This window comes from Mytilus californianus, unplaced genomic scaffold, assembly GCF_021869535.1.
Source record: "Mytilus californianus isolate M0D057914Y unplaced genomic scaffold, xbMytCali1.0.p SCAF_2, whole genome shotgun sequence".
NCBI classification, from domain to species: domain Eukaryota; kingdom Metazoa; phylum Mollusca; class Bivalvia; order Mytilida; family Mytilidae; genus Mytilus; species Mytilus californianus.
The window spans coordinates 44,967,129-44,988,200 of NW_026262668.1; the positions used below are offsets into that span (position 1 = coordinate 44,967,129).

Here is a 21,072-nt window from a genome sequence, read left to right on the forward strand (position 1 = left end):
GGTTTGACCAGTACGGCCGTCTTATATGTAGTTTTACTGATTGTTACCTATTTTAGATTATGAAATTTGGCCCGAGTATGGATTTGTTCGGCGGGCAATGCATACATAGCAAGAGACTCGTACATTATCGACACACCGGTCTCGCTCCTTTTTGAGTTCATGCGATCCCCTTATATTTTATTTGTTACCTTAATTTGTATCTTAATCGATTTATGAGATTGGAACATCGGTGAGTTATGTTAATTGGATTTAACTTGATTTATAATACTAAGCGTACATTACAAATGTTTTTTCTGTTTACAGGGACTGGATATTCACTTATAATGGCTCCAAGTGCAACCGTTATGAATTTTTATTTTAAAGATAAAAGAAGTTTTGCTAATGGGGTAATGGTAGGCAGCAGTGGATTTTGTGGTATGGGATTTCCATATCTTTACCGATTCTTATTTGATAAATTTAATTTGCATGGTGCCTTATTGATAATTGGTGCTTTATTCTTTAATACATGTGCTGCAAGTTTATGTTTGCGTCAACCACCAATGCTTACAAAAAGAAAAAGGATAAGAGAAGAAAGAAGAGAATCATTGATTAATATGTCAGCGGAAGACAGAAAAAGAATTGTAAAGGTTGGACTATTCCAAAACCAAAGGTTTACTGTCTACCTTATGGCGGTATGTTTTCAACTTGCCAATTTTGGTGGAAATCTTGTTGCACTTCCGGGACAAGTTCGATCGCTTCAGTTGGGAAAAGAAACAATTGCACTTTCTGTTTCATTAGTTGGTGCATCAGAAATTGTATGCAGAATATTTTTAGGATGGGTAGGCGACTTGAACATCATGAAACGAACTACAATATTAATGATATGTTCTTTAGGCAGTTGTTTGTCAGCAATTTGCATTCCGTTTGTATTATGCCAGGAGTCATTATTCGTGTATGCAGTACTTGTGGCTTTATTTTCTGGATCTGCATGGAGTTTAGTTGGAGTAATAGTGATAGACTGTGTAGGACTTAATGACTTTTCACCTGGCTTTGGACTTGTGTACATGGGTGTAGCTATATCCACCTTATTAACCCAACCTCTTGCAGGTAAATAATAACTCAAAAACAAGATTATTAATATGATAATATTTTATAAAAAGTAATTTTAAAAAATTGGAATCTGTCAATGTAATCTTATATAATAGTTTCAAACTATGATGTTCTAAAAGAGGGGCGAAAGATACGAAAGGGATATTCAAAGTCATAAGTCGAAAAAAAACTGACAATGCCATAAAAAACGTAAAACTGCCAAAAGAGAAACAATATTACACAAAACTAAACATAGAAAACTTAAGGCTGAGCAACACGAACCCCACCAAAACCGGGGGTGAAGCAGATCATATCTACGATCTAACAGTTAAAAGTATTATCGGATAAAACATTCGATCGAAGTTAAATCAGACGTACTTGATCGGTATCATTCGAGTGAAACCATGACGCTTCACTTACTTCAGACGTACTTGATCGGTATCATTCGAGTGAAACCATGACGCTTCACTTACTTCAGACGTACTTGATCGGTATCATTCGAGTGAAACCATGACGCTTCACTTACTTCAGACGTACTTGATCGGTATCATTCGAGTGAAACCATGACGCTTCACTTACTTCAGACGTACTTGATCGGTATCATTCGAGTGAAACCATGACGCTTCACTTACTTCAGACGTACTTGATCGGTATCATTCGAGTGAAACCATGACGCTTCACTTACTTCAGACGTACTTGATCGGTATCATTCGAGTGAAACCATGACGCTTCACTTACTTCAGACGTACTTGATCGGTATCATTCGAGTGAAACCATGACGCTTCACTTACTTCAGACGTACTTGATCGGTATCATTCGAGTGAAACCATGACGCTTCACTTACTTCAGACGTACTTGATCGGTATCATTCGAGTAAAACCATGACGCTTCACTTACTAGCGCTAATGTTCATTACAGATTTGATCCTTACGGATGCCGAATGTAACTATATTTTCGACTTTGACCACTGGTTAAACAACGGAACCGTATAAGTTTCACGAAGTTGTTGTAACCTTAGGTTTTATATACTTACATAGTTTACATTTGGATATGTATCATTTAGATAATGCCAGTACAAAAGCGCAACTACTGTGTGAATGATAACATCGCGAACTATAAATATAAAGATAAGAAGATGTGGTATCATTGCCAATGAGACAACTCTCCACCAGAGACCAAATGACGTAGAAGTTAACAACTAAGGCCTTCAACAATGAGCCAAACCCATACCGATAAGTCCATCAGTCCACCTCCAGTGGCACTAGCGCAGTGATAGAAAGATATACTATATATCCTATTTTCGTACATGGCTGTACTATTAAGGTAGATCGGGGGACTAATTTAATATTTGACTGCAAACAGCTTCAAAGGAAATTTATTTTTGAAACTTTTTATTTAAATGAATTAAATGAAGAAAAACAAAGATTGCATCTTGTGGTAGCATCTTTTTTATATTACAAAGAATATGTCATCAATTCAAAATGAAATTAACTATCTTATATCAGGGGAGATAACGTAGATTTTTTTTATTAAAGGAAATACAGTAAATATATCTTTTTTGCTTTTTTGTTATGTAGCATGAAAACGAGTACGGTTAACATATTTTCAAGCAATCTTCTCATATTTTATTTTTTAATTACAAGATCGTTTAGTGCTCTTTGTTTACACACAAATGTACTTATCCCGTGATTAGATCTTAAATATGTGACAATTTAACGCAATCTGAGCTTGAAAAAAAAGGTCCGAGCCCCATAATTTGGATTTGATTTTTGAAAGAAGCATGGTATAGACAACGTTTTGGCAAAGTATGAACACATTCTATCGTTATTAATTTAGACACCCCATCTATCTTGATATCTATATCTACAGGTGATTGAGAAAGACAATAAAATTTAAAATACACACAGGACATCGATATTTATAAGAATATAATTTATTACACAGAAAGTATTCCATTAAGTAAATTTCTTACTATGTTATTTGAATTACAGGTTGGTTGGAGGACATTACGGGTAACTGGGATATGTCTTTTCGATTTAATGGTTTCCTAAGTGCGGCTGCCTTCATACTTTGTTTATTTGAATATTTATTCGGCAACATATGTTGTAATAAGATGGTATCGGAAGAGAAATCCAATGTCTGCAAAAAGACTGCATTCAATGAAGTAGTTTTGCAGTGTACAGAAAAGGAAAAGGAAAAGGAAAAGGAAAAAGAAAACACTAGATTCTAAACGTTTTTAAGATGTTTAGAAATATTTTTTTTGATAGAAACGAAAACTGGTTTTAAAATCTAGACCCGTATGCATAAAGCTACTGAAGTTAAGATATCCAATCGTAAAACTAATTTATCGTAGGACATGTAGAAAAAATCCGTCCGTTCGGAACAAATCTTAACTTAAGTAGCTTTATGCATACGGGCCCTAGTCTTTTGATCGATTTTCATTTTAATATGGTCAAAATAAATATATTTAATAAGTTTTTTGTGAAAAATCATCGAAATGTTATTTTTATAGATTTTTTTTTATAATGATCCAAATTTGCAATTTTATTTAGATCGTAGTGTGAATTATATGTACAAATCGTTCATTTGTAAATACCGTTTATCTTCTCATAGCTGAGCTCTAACAATGATTGAAATATGCGTTTATGTCACGTGACATGTGTGAAAAACATTTAATTGAAGACGAATTTCATTTTATTTTAGTTTGTGAAAATATGCCATTATAAGAAAAATGTATATTAAAACTTATAATTGGAGGCTACCATCCAGTTGCAAACTTGTATAACTATTGACTATCCATAATGTAAAAGAATTGAATAATTTAGAAAAATATCTATTTATATATTGCTGAAAAGATCCGTAAATGTTAACTGTATTGTATATATTTTTTTGTCGTTGTGATTTCATGTTGTTTTTTGCATAAATTATTGGCTGGACACTTAATTGTGCTATTGTTCTGTGAATACTGGTTAAATGTTTATATATTCTATGAGCTGTATTGCTTACGAATAAAGTTATTATTATTGTTACAGTGGTATAGTTCATATTGTGTTTGTAAATATGGTCAAAATTTAACTTCTATAAAAATATTAAACAATATATAATCAGTGACAATTTTATAGCAGTTTAAAAAGCATATAGGTAAGTTAGAAACACATTTGGATCAATGTATTAAAACCGTTCATCCGTCCTTCCGAAAGACCATCGGATAGAAAACTTTCGTCAAAGTTTCCTGCATCTATGAAGAGGAATGATTTTGTATTTAGTCTGCATCTTGATAATGTTGATTTGTAGCGTGTCAACAATTTTTACATCAGCCGTTTAGCTACTTCTTGTTTTCTAAAGTTTGAAATTTAACAACACTTATTAAACACGAAAAAATTCGTCAAACTATTCTTGGCTTAAGTGGAAGCGAATAATTTTATGTTTGGTCTGGGGGTTGATAATGTTAAGTGTAGCGTGCATGTAAGCAATGTGTAGTGTTCATCTGTCGTGCAGCATTTTCCTGTTTTTCTGATAATTTAAAATTTTACAACATTCATTGTACACGGGAATTTTTTGTCAATCTTTGCTTTGCTTCTATGGAAGAGAATTATTTTATATTTGGTCTGGAGCTTGATAATGTAGAGTTGTAGTGTGTCAGCTAATTTTACACTTTCCTTACAGTCACTTCCAGTTGGCCGATATTCTCAAATTTCACAACACTCATTGTACAAGGAAAATATTCGTAAAAGTTTTTTATGTTACCTCAATCAATCGCATACAGCAACCCAGGAACAGATCCAGTTTTGGTCTTGATCTCTTTTGAATTGTTTTATATTCTGTAATATCCCCGAGGCCTGTTGTAGCTTTCTTTACAGCATGTTTTGCTCATTGTTGAATGCCGTACGGTGGCCTGTAGTTGTTTATACTCGCGTCCTTTGGTCTTTGGTAGATAGTTTCCTCATTGGCAATCATACCAAAACTCCTTACTTTTATACTTACATAATACTACACGAATCATTGTTGCTTTAATATCAGTTATAAACTGATGGTAGTTTGCTACAACGTTCAGTGGCAACTATTTCCTGCATATTTGAATAGACCTTGGAACATTTATTGTTATTTCAGGTATTTGGAATCGTTTACCATCGTCTATAAAACTCCAAGAAACGCTTTGATATTCAGTGAAATTTGTGTCATATCTTATTTTTGATTTTTTTCATGCATATATTTGTTCATCATCATTTCAAAAATATTTAGTACTGGTGATGTTTCATTCATTAGGAAAATAGAAAATTCGAGAAAAAGTAAGCGTATGTTTATTTAAATCAAGCAATTTTAAAGTTTTTGGTATGACTCAATCTGTATTATTATGTTATTTTTGTTTTATATAACAACAGTTTTCTATTAAAAAAAAACCACACACATAAACAAACACACTATACATTGAAATACACACAAAACATAAGTCAGCACTTTCTGTCAAATGAATGACCACAACTCAACTCATTTCAAAGACTTTCTCGTTTAAGGATGTTTGCTCATCTGCTTCAAAATAACAAGATTTTTAAAGACTGTTATAAATTGATAGTATATAAATAACGGAGCTTAAAAAGTAGAAAAAATGATAGGTCTGTGTCCTTGTGTTTGAGATACATGTATAATCAATTGAAAACTTAGCGGGAACTGATTCTATCTAGATTTTTCGTACATTTAACATTTGGACATTTTTTCTTTCAAAAACTATGAAAAAATAACAAGGGTTTTATCAGATTTTAAAAAATGGCTTTTAAAACTTTATGTAATTAAATTACGAAAAGAAAGGTAGGGGTTAGTGGGCAAAAGTTTTATCAGAACAACATGGATAAAACAAGAGGATTCCGAAAATCTGACAGAATCAAAAGCAAGAGTAGAAAACATCCTTAAACTTTATAACCGGTAGATTTATCGGGATATTGAACACCCTGATCCTTGCTCCTAGGTTCTATGACATAATGAAGGTACCAGATTTTGACAACTATATCTCGTACGAGAATATCAGACGAGACTTCCCTGACTAGTTTTAAAAGCAGGACTCCATCTTGTCCAATGACTGAATTAGTGAACGTTGCAGTTTGGGTTTTAGTTGGTGCAAGGCTGGCCATCTTCAGGTATTTAAGTATGAATCTGAAAGGAAGTAAATAAAAGCTTAATGTTGACACGATAAAACTTAAAACAAACATGCTGTAATATGTTCCAATATATATGTATGTTGGACTTCAGTACAAGAAAAAAAAAAAGATTCAACCATCGCATCAAGTTGAATCTGAGATTTTTTCATTCGAGACGTTTAAACTTTCAAATTTTTAGAAGGAAACCTTCCTATAGAGAATAACGTACCGGACGAGATATGGTTTTAATTGCATTTTTCTTACGATTTTCTAGAAGATTGTACAGGAAAACATTATGTTAACATTGTATTTTAACAATGATATGTAAAAACTTATCAATGCTATCTGGCTTGTAAACATTAGTTACATGATGTACTTTGAGTTTTTGCTCATTTACTAAACATCTGCATGTATCAGAAATGAGTTATGGAAAAACATATCCCAGAAGGTCGGGCGGAGAGAGGTTAACAAGTATAATTATCTACAGTGCATGGCCAAAAGTACACTTGTGATTATTCACTGTATATTTCAAAAACTATTACCAAATAAACAAATATACTTTAGACAATTTGTCATCTTTCAACACCTGATTTGTAAAAATCCAACCATAAACGACGCATTTTCAATATTATTTGAAAAAAAAGTTTTTATATAAAAAATGCAGGCGACGAATTCTTTTGGTCATGTACTGTATCTCGTTTCGAGCGAGGGTATACAAATAAGTCATATCAAGTAAAATATTAATTTCTGAAATATGCAAGGAAAATTAGCAAATCAGATACTACTAAGCTTATGTTATAAAGATATCGTTTTGATATTGAGCAGCAATCATCATTTTGATAAAATAGGACGAAACATAGATGTGGTTCATGTTTCTAATGAGAGGTAACTCTTCTATAAATAAAAATGCAAATATGCAAAGGGAATTAACTAATTAATAAGGCAGTTCTGTTGGCTTATTTGATATTTTCAGGACGTCAAAATGGTAAAATCCAAAATGACGACCAAAACAATTTGACGTCATTGTTGAATTTTAACCACTAAAATACTAAGAACAAGCTTACCACGCGTACAGTATATATTCAAAACATACACACACACACACACTTATATAAATAGACACTATGTCGATAAAGCAAGATCAGGTAGAAAAGTAATATTATTTCTTACCGTTCTCTGAAAGTAGGTACGAATCCCTTGATGATAAATACAATCAGGCTGAGAGCAGCTGCTACACATACTACCAGTAACCAGACCCATATAAAGAAACAGATTTGCTCATTGAATTCATTGACAGGCACTGAACATTGCAACGTATGATTCAAGTTTGGAATGAACCGATGGAGATTGACATAACAATAAACCTGACGAGGAAACGCTGGTGATGGATCTATCTCGGAATAGTTCCTGCTGATAATGCCATCAACAATATGCTGTCCGTAGGAAGTTTCATTCGTGGGAGATAAATATCCGTCTAGTAGAATTAGCTGAGTTAAAGCATTGGCGAAAAACAAAAATTTTACAAAAATGATTACAATAGCTAGTATCCCAATTTTCTTTAATGTTCGTGATGCAAAAATCACGTTGAAATAATTTGCCAATTCTCTTGCGAGCGCTGTCCTGTCAATGGCAGACAGGGATTTATATCCTCGCACAAGCCCTACTATCTTTGAAGAGCCATATCCAAATAGTGAATCACAAACTCTCAAAAGCACATCTGGTAACCTGAAGAACAAGGCCTGGCAAGCAATTATGACAGGTAACCATTGGTAAAGTGTACGTTGGCTTTCTTTCCTTCGATTATAGTATTCGTCAGAAACAACGGCGTACTCGTATCGGTGTTCTGGATAGTATACAGTTAATTGTCGAGCGGACCAACACCTATCGTGTATATACTTGGACATTTCTGATGTAAAATTCGGCTGATATCTGAGCCCATACGGTAAGTAGCATGAAACATTTGGTCCGACGTGGTGACGCCATGCCGTGACAAGTGCAATTATAATGAAAGCAACAAATGTCCATATACTGCTGAATCGGTCGGCCCAACTGCTATGGTTGATAACTGGTTTGAAATATTTTGAAATCATCTTTCAGAAAAATTTCAGTTGAATCTGAAATATAATTTAAAACAATATTACATGTAAATGTGTACCTGCAGTAAGATTTATACTCATATAAAAAAGATGTACAAATGTAGTATGGTTGCCAATGAGACAACTCTACACCAAAGACCAAATAACATAGAAATTACCTATTATAGATCACTGTACGGCCTTCAACAATGAGCAAAACCCATACCGCATCAGTCCATTTTTCTGTCACCGGAATTATTTTTGGGAAATATGAGCTTCTTAATTTCTTAACTTTATGTACAGGAGAAGATCATTATTCGGTGTATAAACTAAATGCAACAACAAAAAAAATAAATAAAAATATCACTTTTTAAAATTTTATGCGTTCGATGCACTTTTTTGGATTTGCTTACATCAAGAACACTCAAACCCACAATTTTGAAAGAAAAGATATTATATATACTTAAAATAAAAGGGTTAACCTCTTTCATTCCCAAATCCACCTATCTAAGAATCTTTAGCATCTTCTGTTGCTTATTTTAATCCGATAATTTTGCGGGAAAGTATGAATGGACTGTGTCATATTCATACAAATGATATGAATTTGCTCCAGGTTTTTTTTCCAATTTTTCATTTATTCATTTTTTCATTTATTCATTTATTTAGATTTGAGTCGACACTTTGATTAAAAAAATATATTTATTAATTATAGTTTGATATAACTTTATCAAGTTATCAACTGAGTATAGTATATTCCTATAATTCTTTTATTAACATTTGTTGCTAATTATAACAAAATGGAGATCCTTATATCTATATGTATATCAACTTGTGAATTAATTTTAATTGAAAAATATTAATTATCTGATCAGTATACTAAAAAGATAATAAAAATATATTACAAAAACTAATGCCAAAAATAAACATATAAAAACAACGAAACTTAATACTTACGACGCTGACCAAGAAAGTAACAGCTCCTTTCGGACGAAAATCTTAAAGTAACACGTAAATGTGCACGATGGAGATGAAAACTAATTGTTGACGCCCCTACAGACACCTTTGCTGCAAACAAGATGCAGTATAAAAGAATATCTTGTAATTAGTTGACAGGCTACATTTATGTATACAAAGGAGAAACAAAAGAATATGATTGTTTTAGAAATCTCACGATATTAGGTTAAGATAACGCACGTTCATCTTTTATCTTTAATACTTTACTAATTATTGTATTTGTAAGCAAGCTTGTTTTGTGTGGGAAAATGCAGTTTGTTTTGAATATAATATATGTTGCACGAGAGGTTAATATCCTAACAAGAAAATAGAAATGTCGAAAGAAGTTACGACTGTAATTATGAAAGTACATGGTGCTATGTCTTTTCTTGTTCAGGAGGATTTTATAATGAAACCCAGCAACATGAATGCATTCCTTAAATTTTATTATATGATGTCTTCTCTAACATTAGATATTTTTGTCTACAGGTAAATAATTTCTTGTTGGAGAAACGTGATTTTTTGGCAATAGGAATTAATGAAATTTACCTGTAAATGGAGTTACAGTGAATCAAGCTCAAATTAACTTTTGAATGATCTGACGGATTGATAGTTGAAAAAAGGCAAAATTGTAAAAAAAAAATATTTCATCAAAGAGCACTAATATACAAAACAGTGATTAACAACGAAACAAGTTTTCAATGGTTTAAAATTTTCAACAATATTAGCACTGATGGACAAATACACTACACAATCTTGAAATTATGCACAGGAAAATGCTTTAAATTGCTAACACATTAATAATCCTATACAAAAAATTAAAATATTTGAATAAAGCACAAAAAGTAAAATGTAAATGAGGAAAAGGTCAAATGAATCCTTCTAGACAGACATGTACACTTTACAATCATACCATACACCAAATATAGTTAGCCTATTGCTTTAATATAGAATCTAAGAAACATTACCGAGTGTATTGGGAAAAGCAGCTTCTCTAGGTAATGTTGAAGAATGCTCGTTGGGCGGAATAACGGGTAGCTGTCAGTAAAGAATATATGTGGTGTTAGATGGAGTTTATATCTTCAGCAGCAAGTTGAATAAGCGGTCGTATGTCTGCTCACTTTTATTGGGTAGTAGACTAATTTAAAGACGAGTTGGTACATACCTTCATAGACCATTGCGTATATTGTGTAGAGTAATGCAAACTAGGAATGGTACCCTTCAAATGAGTCGTATTAGTCCAATTTATTTAATATTGTTGGTCAATGATTTATTTTCTTAAATGTCACAATTTACAGATGACGTTGCTGTATGGAAATAAGGTACATGCATTAAGTTTTTACAGAAAAAAATAAAAGGCTAAATAATACATGTAAATGGTGCTCTATATGGGGTTTTAAAATTTCTCCATGTAAAAAAGTAGTTATGATATTTACTAGAAGGAAAAATGTAAATAAAACTTTATAGCGTTTTTTCCTACATATATGATTAATGCATAGAATATTTCATATCCCACCTTACTTTTGCCCCCCCCCCCCCCTTTTTATCAAAGTTCTGGATCCGCATCTGTTTATGGTTAATTTTTGACAGGAACTTAACTTTGAATATGCGAAGTTAATAACATAAACGGTTCCAATTTTTCTGCACCAGATACGCATTTCGACAATCAACGTCTCTTCAGTGATTCCCGAGGCCAAAATATTTGAAGATCCAAAGCTTATTAAAAAGATGAAGAGCTATAAACCAAAAAGGACAAAAAGTACAACCAAAACCGGACAAGGAATAAGAGCTATGCATGAGAGAGATTAAGCATATCCAAAATTTACAAACTAAGTGCATAAAAGTTATAAATTGTATGTAATTACTTACAGGAACCAGATTGAGGGCAACCAGTCATACACTTAGAAGAAATATTTATCTTTGATTGGATGAAAAATTCAATATGGTTGTGAAATATAATTCAGCTTCTTTTACAACTAAAAAATGTTAAGATAACATTCAAAATGAAGCATTATGTAAATGTACCATGTCAATGAGATTTGCTTCTTTGAAATCTTTACTAAGCTGAAATGGGTGATCTACCTTATTAAATAAGAACACAGATGCCGACTCAAGATGTAGAACGATACTGTTATGTTTTATTGCAACTCTAGAATTGTTAAACAAAACAAAAACCTTTTTCAAGCTGTAATAAATATTTTTATTTTAGATTATAATCGGAGGTTGAATAACTATATTCGTTTTTTTTATATAGAATAACTCATTTATTTTTGAATTTTTCTGAATTTATTTTTTATTTTAAATTTATTATTAAAAAGTATAATATGAAAATTATATTATAAATTGTATACAGGGCCCACTATCGGTGCATTACATTTGCGCGCAAAAATCATTACGTTTGATTACATTTGTACGCATTCTTTTTTCAGGTAAATACAGGTAGATTTTACTTATTTATTTATTTAACTATTATTTTCGGTCAGGTTAAGTCCGTATTATTGTGTACCAGCACTTAGTCCACGAAATATATACAGATAAAAATATAAAAATATAGTAAATCTAAAGACTAAAAGTACTGTATTTACATGTCGTAATGTGCACAAAAATATATGAATGTGCTGAATAAAAATGAGAATGGAATGATTCCGGGCCGTTTGTAATACGTCTGGATTCTGGTAACGGTAGTGATGTCCAAATACCTGGCGGAAATAGGGAATCTGGTGAAATACCTTTGCAACTATTTACGGTGCATCGCCATGTAATATCCCCTGACTTAAGTGTTCTGTTGATACGGAAACCAAATCTATCTACACAAATGATTTTTTTCCTCCGATATGTTTCTGACAAACGAAAATGTGTGTGCATTGACGCATTTTTACAAACTGACTTATCTTATTTATTAAAGCGATCACTATTCGGTAAAATTATGAAACAGAATACTATATACTCTGAAATATTGGCAATTAAGTTGCATGTATATCTTGAGTTTTTACGGGATTTCTCACGATCACTATATATATATATTTAGAATTCAATATGAGAAATGTACAATCCAGTCACGTCTCATTCATTACAACTGAACGGACGTGCTGGGTCAGCTCTCCTTTACCCGCTATCTTCGATGAGGATTTACTGTTAGATTGATCAACGACTTACTACTATCGATGACAGAAACCAATCCAACGCTGTACAGACTACGTTAGGCTATAATCCGCGTAGGGCTAATTCCCGCGTCAACATACACTCCAAAACCCATTATGGATGGGGGAGTGGTATGCCGAGTGACGTCCGAGAGCTGTATCCTAGGTGTTAGATGATGGACCACAATTTCACTGTCTCACGACTTTGGTCCTGATAATGCTTCCTGTCATCGTTATTACTATGTCCGAGACACATCGACCAGTACTCCATCATCGTGGTTAGCGGGCTGCCAAGCTGACCAACCTGGCCCTGAAAGCAGCCGTTGTGAAGCAATAAAACATCAAAATAGTCAACAAACCAAATCAACTCACCAAGACCAAGATGGCGGCCTACCAAAATGGCGCATTCCACCTGTTCCTGTCCGACTGCGGAAAATATTTAAACGCTCACCAAAAACGCCTTCGGGCACCGAGCCGACTGTGCGAGGGCTGAACAGCCAGTCAAGGTCGTTAAACACTTAATTCCAGTAGTAGTGAGAAATGTATAATATAAATTTACAAATATGTTCAAAGTTCATAATAAATATAGTCATATTTATCATGAATTATCTTTATTTACCTGTGTTACCTGCAAAATGAATGCGCGCAAATGTAATCAAAAGCTGCGCGCAAACGTAAAAAATTTTAATCCCCAAATGTGCGCAAATGTAATGCGCCCCTCAATATAGCTTCCTAAAAACAACAATTTTAATTGCTATATAAACACCAAGCCCTTGTATTGTTTGACACTTGTTAGATAAACGTGAGTTAGATTTTTCTATTGTTGGAAAACCGTGAATAAACCATTGTCATATGTTGCAAAAACAATAGTCTTAATTGCCTGTACATCTGTGGAGTTTATGACCTCTCCGTAAATAACGAGAGAACAACACTTTTTTTTTTAATTATCGTTTTCATATTTCCATCAAATATTAAGCAAAACATGTTGCAAAAAATAAAGGTATCGTACGATATAATTAGTCGCCATTTCCAAGAAATAATATATTTAATTAAATACCTCTGTAAAATTAGTGTCAATTTCAAAGGCTATATTAGATTAAACACCCTTTTAAAAGATAAAAGTAAAAACAACAATTAGAAGTACATCATGCTTAACAAATTAAGAATATATTTTCATTATTACCGAACACGCTTCCGTAGAAGTAATCGAACCATAGTTGCATAAAATTGTTAAAAGATTTATATATTATATATCTTTTTTCAACCATAATAAAACTTCAATTTGACAATGTCAAAAGCATGTCATTAATGTATAAAATTCACCCAGAGCTTCGAATGTTTGGAAGCTACATGTACTTTCAGTTTTATCATTCAGCTGCGGCAGGAGCGTGTGATTTGCCCGTCTTGTATATGCATATTAAAGTTATTGAAGACTAGAATGGAATTTTATCAGAAGAATGGCCCTGCGGAAAAACTAAGAGAGACATTTTTATCTAATGTGTCGTAACTTTAACGGTTAAAGTCCCATAACTCTGGAATGACTAATCGAAAAATTTCTATTTCAACGAATTTCTTTTGCCAATCCTATCAAGTACAATTTAAATAAAACTATAGCTAGTATGCGACATGTCATTAAAACACCGGAATAATATATTGCAAAATTTTCAAAATCAGAAATCAAAAGGGAGTTTACTTATTACAAACCAATCAACAGCCTAAAGTTTCAAGTAATGTGTACGATATGAGAAAAAAATGCATTAAAGCTGACGCTTATGGTCCAGTTATCTTGGAAGGACAACCCCCCAAAAAAAGTAAAATAAAAAACCCAGCTTTGTTTCACCCATTTCATACAAGTTTCATGAAATTTATCAAAGTCTTCTCTTGCTTTTTTATGACAGACATACAGACGTATGGATGGACAGAAAGCCACTTGTTGTATACCATATAACACATCCCGACTATGACGACTGTATAAAAAGATAAGGATGAGAAATATCACGTCATGTTATTGAAACAAATTTCGTAGTTTTACATTTATCGAAAAAAATGTTAGATACGAAATGAATTGTCCTGTCTACTGTACTCTTCAGTACAAGACGAAAACTATATTTGTGGCTATATAAATTATCAAATATTTGGGCAAACTGTCCAACCAAAGTACTTTCTGCTTCAGTTTAGATTTTCGCTTGATATCTAAATATCGAACCGTAAAAAAGGCAGGGAAACCGGCACGAACCATTAATAAATCGTATTTGGTAGAAATACACATGGTCTATCCGATTTGCATGCAACCAGCCAGCCTTGTTACTTCCTGTTTGGAAATTAGATGATGTAGGCAACGTCATTCCTTCATAAACTAGAATCGTACTTAAATCGTAATGAAGAAATTAAAGCATTTACATTGTTTTTCTATCAAACAAAACGATTAAATATGTCCTACAAATAGTATGTATGTCAAGATAGCAGTAACCACGGTAACCATGGTACACAACATAATAAAATATTGAAATCTTGTATGAGTTTCATTTGTTTCCTTCATGGTTCGGTGTTTCAATGGAAATAGAGTTCTCGCCCATTGTGTAAAGATTGCTTCTCTTGCTCCCTTCCATGGAAGTGGACCCGTAAGACGATACTGGTATGCTGCACACGGATGAAAAGTGCAGGCATAGGCCAACCTGGGATCTGTGAGCCACAATTTACCTTAAAATATAAAATACGTTTAATTAGTTCCATTAAAGCGATGTATTTAATTTGAAATTTAAAAGATTTTTGGAGATTTTGTGGAGTTTTGAAAACGAATATTAAGTATTTATTTTTCCATGAGTGATAACAAAATATATATTTGAATCAAAATTCGTCTGAGCAATCTTTAACTTTGATAATTAAAACTTAACTTACACAGTCGAGGTTTGCAACCTATAATGTCTGCTAATTCATCGAGATAACCGATAAATTCCACCATGACAGTGTGACGTAATGAATGAGTATAATGCTTGGCTATTTCTTTTCTTTTCTGGTAGATGTCATCCCACATCTGCTTTCTGGTCGGCAATTGCACGTCTCCCTTCAATGAACACCTTGCATTTTTGTTAATTTGTCCTGTTGGTTTGCTGTCAGATTTAATCTGATGCATACGTGATGAGTTTTTGGTATTTAATAATTAAACAAGCAAGGAATTGTAACATCTTTGCACTATATAATCATATGTTCTTTGACTATAGGTCTGGATATGACGAAGATCAGTACAAGTGAAATGACATTAATTAATGACATCACAATAATACGGAAAGTTAAATGCATGAAACACGGACATAGTAGACGAGAAAGGGTGGGTGGGGTGGGGGGGGGGGGGGAATAGGGACAACTGCTATGTTTCCCCCACACTATGTTGTAATCTTGCTTTATAATCCAAATAAAAATGAAAGTGGACACTCATTTGACTAACTATTACACTACATATGTATTAGTCATAAGACTATTAAAAAGCTTTATTTTAGTGTCACTTTCAGAAGTCCAGCCCCACCCTCACTTTTCAGTTCATTCCTACAACACTGAATGGCATATATAGGCTATTTACTAAAATACACAATTTACTGCCTTATCCGAAGTTTAAAATTTGCTACTTAACATTGGAAATTTACCATATTTTTCAGACATGGTAATTTTATTTCATTCTTTTTGAGAGGTGTAAAGTAGTTTTTACCTTAAAAACACGTGTCGCAACCCTGCTCTGTAGTTCTGCTACTGGCGTAATAGATCCCAACGGCTGTACACATCCAATAACAGAGAAAGTAGGTTTAGTTAAATTTGGCGGGAATATAAATTTATACAGGTCCACTTCGTTGTTCCTAGATTCCGTAATTTGTTTGTCTACATAAGGAAATCCTATTTTATATCCCGTCGCAAATATTACAACGTCTATATCATCGTACACCGATCCGTCAACAAAGACTACACTACTTTCGGTAAAATGTTTAACATTTGGTCTTATCTGAACTAGTCCGTTTGCTATTCTCAAATGAAATTCGTCGCTAATTAATGGATCCTGTGCTCTTGGAGGATAATTTGGCTTTAGTCCATATTTTTCATGATCAAACCGTGCGTTGATCTGCATCTCTGTTAAGCTATTCAATAATGAGAGAGGCAAGCATTTTTGGAAATACTGAACTGCTCTTGTTGTTCCCAACATATCAAATGGCATCCCTTTATTTCCTATCCTCTGAATAACCCAACTTCCACTTCTAGTACTCAGAACAACCTATAAAATACATTTTAAATTCATAAAAAATATAAAAACGTTAAAAAAAAAGGATAAGAAGTGAATATATTTTAGACAACATATCTATTATAATCTATTGGCTTCATCGGTAAGCTTCCGTTTGATAAACTGCCATTGGCGTAAGCGTGTTCAGCCTCGGAATGATTTTTATTTTTGATTTAATATTGAACACATTTTTAAAGGCAAAATTATAAAAAAACACCAAATTATAAGGTTTATGGATATATGCAGTAGAAATGCACTGGTGGTATAACCATGCAACTGAGAAGGGAATTGCTTTAAGGTATATACAGATATATTTATTTGTTCTTTCAAATCGAGTTTCAAAAGAACCATATTTTTTCATGTATTTATTTGTACTTAACGGTACTATACCAACCCAAAAATTCAACTGGTATATTTCTAAAAATTATTTCAAGATATTTCATTTTCATTTGAACTTTTATATAAAGTATACATGGGATTTCGAAAACGGTTGAAGGTCTTACCTTTGAACTTACGCGACTGAGTTCACATGCAATATCAGCACCAGAATTTCCTATACCAATGATGAATACACGTTTTCCAGAAAATTCTAACGGGTCTCTGTACTGCACGGTATGAAGAGTTCTACCTTTAAATGTGTCCTGACCATCAAAAGCAGGCAGAAGTGGCGCTGTATGGTGACCTGTAGCCGCCATAACACCATCAAATATTTCATTGATGATTTTTCCGCTTTTTATGTCTTTTATTTTAAGTGTCCATTTTCCGGTTTTCTCAAAATCAACTGTTGGTTCACACCACACTACCTATGAATAATGAAGAGAAGGTTCACACCAAAATTACCTATCATGAAGGAAGAGAATATTCACGCCAAGCTACCCATCTATAATGAATATATGGTTTACACCAAACTCCCTATCAATAATGAAGAGAAGGTTCACACCAAACTACCCACCAATAATGAATAGAACCATGAATATAAAAAGTCTTCATGCAGTAGGTAAACACATTTTAATTGTTGGAATTATTTTTTAATTCTCTGATATTAAGATGAGAGATAGATAAAAAGATACTTTGATCTTTCAATATAATAAACGATGCATTAAACACAAAGATGGACTGTTGCGTCTGACGGAAACTTGTTATCTTTTTGGTAGCATAGATTGTAACAGTTGATCATTCCATAAAGTAAGACTAAGCCATATTCGAATACATGGAATCGCTAACTAAAGGAACTAATTTGTTAACTTAAACAATCTTCTTTTTCTAGATCGTGAAAGTATTCATAATGATGTCACAATACCTCTTTTTGAAACTGCACGTGTCGTAGAAGATTGAAATGTTCAGCATACATTTCCAGATATTTCTGAACGAGGGTGTTGTGCATAAACATTGGGAATTCTTTTGGAATAGGAAAGTCGCTGAAAGCCATAAGTTCCTTGCTGACATTGATGACTGTAGATTTCATAACCGTACCTCGTCCGTCTTGTGCTTTGGGGGTATATTTCCATAATCCTCCTAAATTTAATGAATTTATCATTTGTTAGAGATTTGAATAGTAAGGCGTGTATTAACAAGGAATAAAAGTGATCGCAAGATACATTTAAATGAATTTGGAGTGTTTTATTTATAATTTAAATAATTTGTTTTTCAAGTATCGACTCGTAAAATGTCGGAAAACTTAAAAAAAAATTCTATGGAAACAGAAATCAAAGCGAGGATGGCCGAATTTTTTCCCTGTTTCATTGCGAGTGCATACGATTTTATTATCTTTGACAATTTCCTTCTTCCTGCATTTCAAACTAAAGTTGTCGTCTTGCATAGACGCAAACAGTTAAAACGACACCAAACTTTATTCTGAAGTAAACAGTAATTTTGATAAAACCGTTTGCTTTGCTCGTTATAGCAATATGGTTTCAGGAGATAATATTTGTATATATATACGAATATAGTGCACACATATTTATGAATCCTTATTTGAATAGTAGAATGTCGAATTGCGGTATAACATGTATTTTGTGACAGAAATACAGTCAATTACAGATTCATTTATAATTTTTCGCCGCGAGGTTTCGGCGAATATATTCCATAATGATTTTCATTGCTTAGAAAAGAGAGACGGAAGATCACAAAGTGATTTTCTAACTCATGCGTTGATAACAAACTGACAAAACGGGAAAACAACCAAAAGAAAAACAACAGGAAACAAAACACAATGTAGAAAAGAAAAGACTGAGCAACAAGAACCCCACCAAAACTGGGTTAAATAAATTAATTCGCATCCAAAAGAGAAAACCAACGATCTGACTTATAGTACCACAAGTTGTATTTACAATATTATTTTAAGAGTTGTAAGTGGTCGTGGAAACAATAAACAATAAACATTTTGTGATCATTCCACATTTTATCCAGTCGCTCGTTGTTATGAATGTTTATAGTCATTATAGTTGAAACGTATATGAAAACCTAGGGACACACCGTGCATGCTTTTTTCCGCGATTATACATATTGACAAATTCTGAAAATAAAGTCACTTATCAATAAAAAGACACAAACGCAGGTGATTGAGTAAGTATCCCCCTTTTTCGGTGTTTATACATTCCCCCACAGGCATTTGTCTCTGAAAAAATGTCATATATACCTTATTTATAATGCTATATTTAGGTATATACAGAAAAAATCAGAGACAAGTGCATGTGATTTCCCACAAAAAAGAAATAGGAATATCTAAAAATGAGTATTTGCCGTTTACTTTTTGTAATTCACATATACAATGCTATTCTGGATGGAAAAACATTTCCAAATTTCATCAGTTATGAGACGGCTAAAGTTATTACTTGGTAGACAGCAACGAATGACAACCACTGGATTACAGGCTCCTGGCTTGTAAAGGGTGAATAAAGAATGTGACGGATTTAAACACTTTGGGACTGCCCAACCTTCTTGTAACCCGGGACAATGTTTATATAAAATTAGAACACAATGTAAAAAAAATACAAGTCGGAAAGGTTTTAATGAAATAATGGCTTGTCCATTGTTGAAGGCCTATAACTAAATATGTCACAAAAATAAATGAAATTTATAACAAACCTATGCCTTCTGTTAGTTCAAAGCAGACTGGGTGTAGAGCCTCGTCAAGACAACATTTAATAGCAGGAAGTCCGCTGGCTCCGGCACCAATGACAGCTATTCGTTTTGTCTGTATAAAAAAAGTTACTGAACATGTAAATAAAACTATGATGAGTTATTCAAGAAGTAATTATCTTCATAGAGATGAAAGAACAGGAATCAGCTGGGACATAACTTGGTCCCACGATTAAATCAAATGCATTTTAACAGGTTCTGACCAGTGGATATTATTTTCTAAACCAGACAGTCATATTGAGATGGGGACAATTTCCCTTTTATTTATTTCATATCAAAGCCATTTATTAAAAAGTCTTTCAATCTTTGTAACATTCACGGTATGACAGCTTTATGTGTATAATTTGAGGTCCTGACAACATAATGGTGAACTTCTGAACATGTACCAAATTTTAAAGGCCATAAAGATGGTGATAAACTTTGGCAGATTTTGATAATTTTTTTAGTAATTATTTAAAAAATGAATAAGGACACTATTAACCGAAACAAAATTTTAGCGAGGCTAAAGTTTTATTTTGTCCTTCAAATACAAATTTATAACTATTTATGTTGGTAAAAGTTGTCCTTCAATGCAAAATTTTACAAAATCATGTAAAATGTGCAGTATTGTGAAAACTCTATCATCACGGTAAACTTTTTTCTTCAAAAACATGTCACCTTCAAAGTTTATATATCTACACTTCGGTGTTCTCGAGTATGAAGGTTGATGTGCCTTCGTTCGCGTAAAAAAAACTTTTCGTCTTCAGCATGCAGGATTTAAGAATAAGAAAAAGACTTTGAGACAAAATTGTCCGCGTAAAGCGACATGACTTTCTGTGGGCTATTACCTTATGAGCTATGCACGTTACAAATCTTAATCGGTGTGTCGGTCTAACACAAACCTGAATACATTCTTATGACATCAAACTATTATCTTCCAGAATATGCAAATGATACTTGCCGCTGGACTTTAAACACTAACAATCAATAAAAGACCCATAAGATTGATTCAAATGATAAAAAAGAAAACAAAATCTGTAAAATAATACTTTAAAAGTCTATTACTACTACTATTTATTACTTATGTTAAACTGATATGTTTAGTAGGCATATATATGTTGTGTACATGTTATCATTTTGTACAAATTATAATTTGTACAAAAAATTGTACAAATCATAATTTGTATTTTGACTTTGTACAAATTGTAATTTGTACAAAAAGTGCTTGTACAAATTACAATTTGTACAAAATTTGACTAAAATTCACTTATAACTTGTAC

The 21,072-nt window shown here is 32.8% G+C and overlaps 3 protein-coding genes across 4 annotated transcripts in view; 1 reads left to right on the top strand and 2 right to left on the bottom strand.

Annotated features, from left to right (window-relative positions):
• Window positions 1-3,451, top strand: part of LOC127727987 (monocarboxylate transporter 13-like) — a 68,908-nt gene extending 65,457 nt beyond the window's left edge. For both annotated transcript variants that reach the window (XM_052235136.1, XM_052235135.1), the window contains exons 4-5: window positions 304-1,086; window positions 3,060-3,451. In XM_052235136.1, coding sequence (XP_052091096.1) covers window positions 304-1,086; window positions 3,060-3,298 — 1,022 coding nt within the window. In that variant the 3' untranslated portion in view covers window positions 3,299-3,451. The remainder of the gene's footprint in view (window positions 1-303; window positions 1,087-3,059) is intronic.
• A 3,915-nt stretch (window positions 3,452-7,366) lies between these two features.
• Window positions 7,367-8,104, bottom strand: LOC127728967 (innexin-19-like). The gene has a single exon (XM_052236547.1). The coding sequence runs from the start codon at window positions 8,102-8,104 to the stop codon at window positions 7,367-7,369; it is 738 nt and encodes a 245-aa protein (XP_052092507.1).
• Window positions 8,105-8,252: 148 nt separating this feature from the next.
• On the bottom strand, window positions 8,253-20,704 carry LOC127728968 (flavin-containing monooxygenase 5-like). Its single transcript, XM_052236548.1, has 7 exons — window positions 20,695-20,704; window positions 19,760-19,903; window positions 17,973-18,187; window positions 17,188-17,475; window positions 16,112-16,666; window positions 15,307-15,472; window positions 8,253-8,314 (listed from the first exon to the last, which is right to left on the bottom strand). Exons 1-7 carry the CDS (start codon window positions 20,702-20,704, stop codon window positions 8,253-8,255), a joined length of 1,440 nt encoding a protein of 479 aa, XP_052092508.1.
• Between the last annotated feature and the right edge of the window lie 368 nt (window positions 20,705-21,072).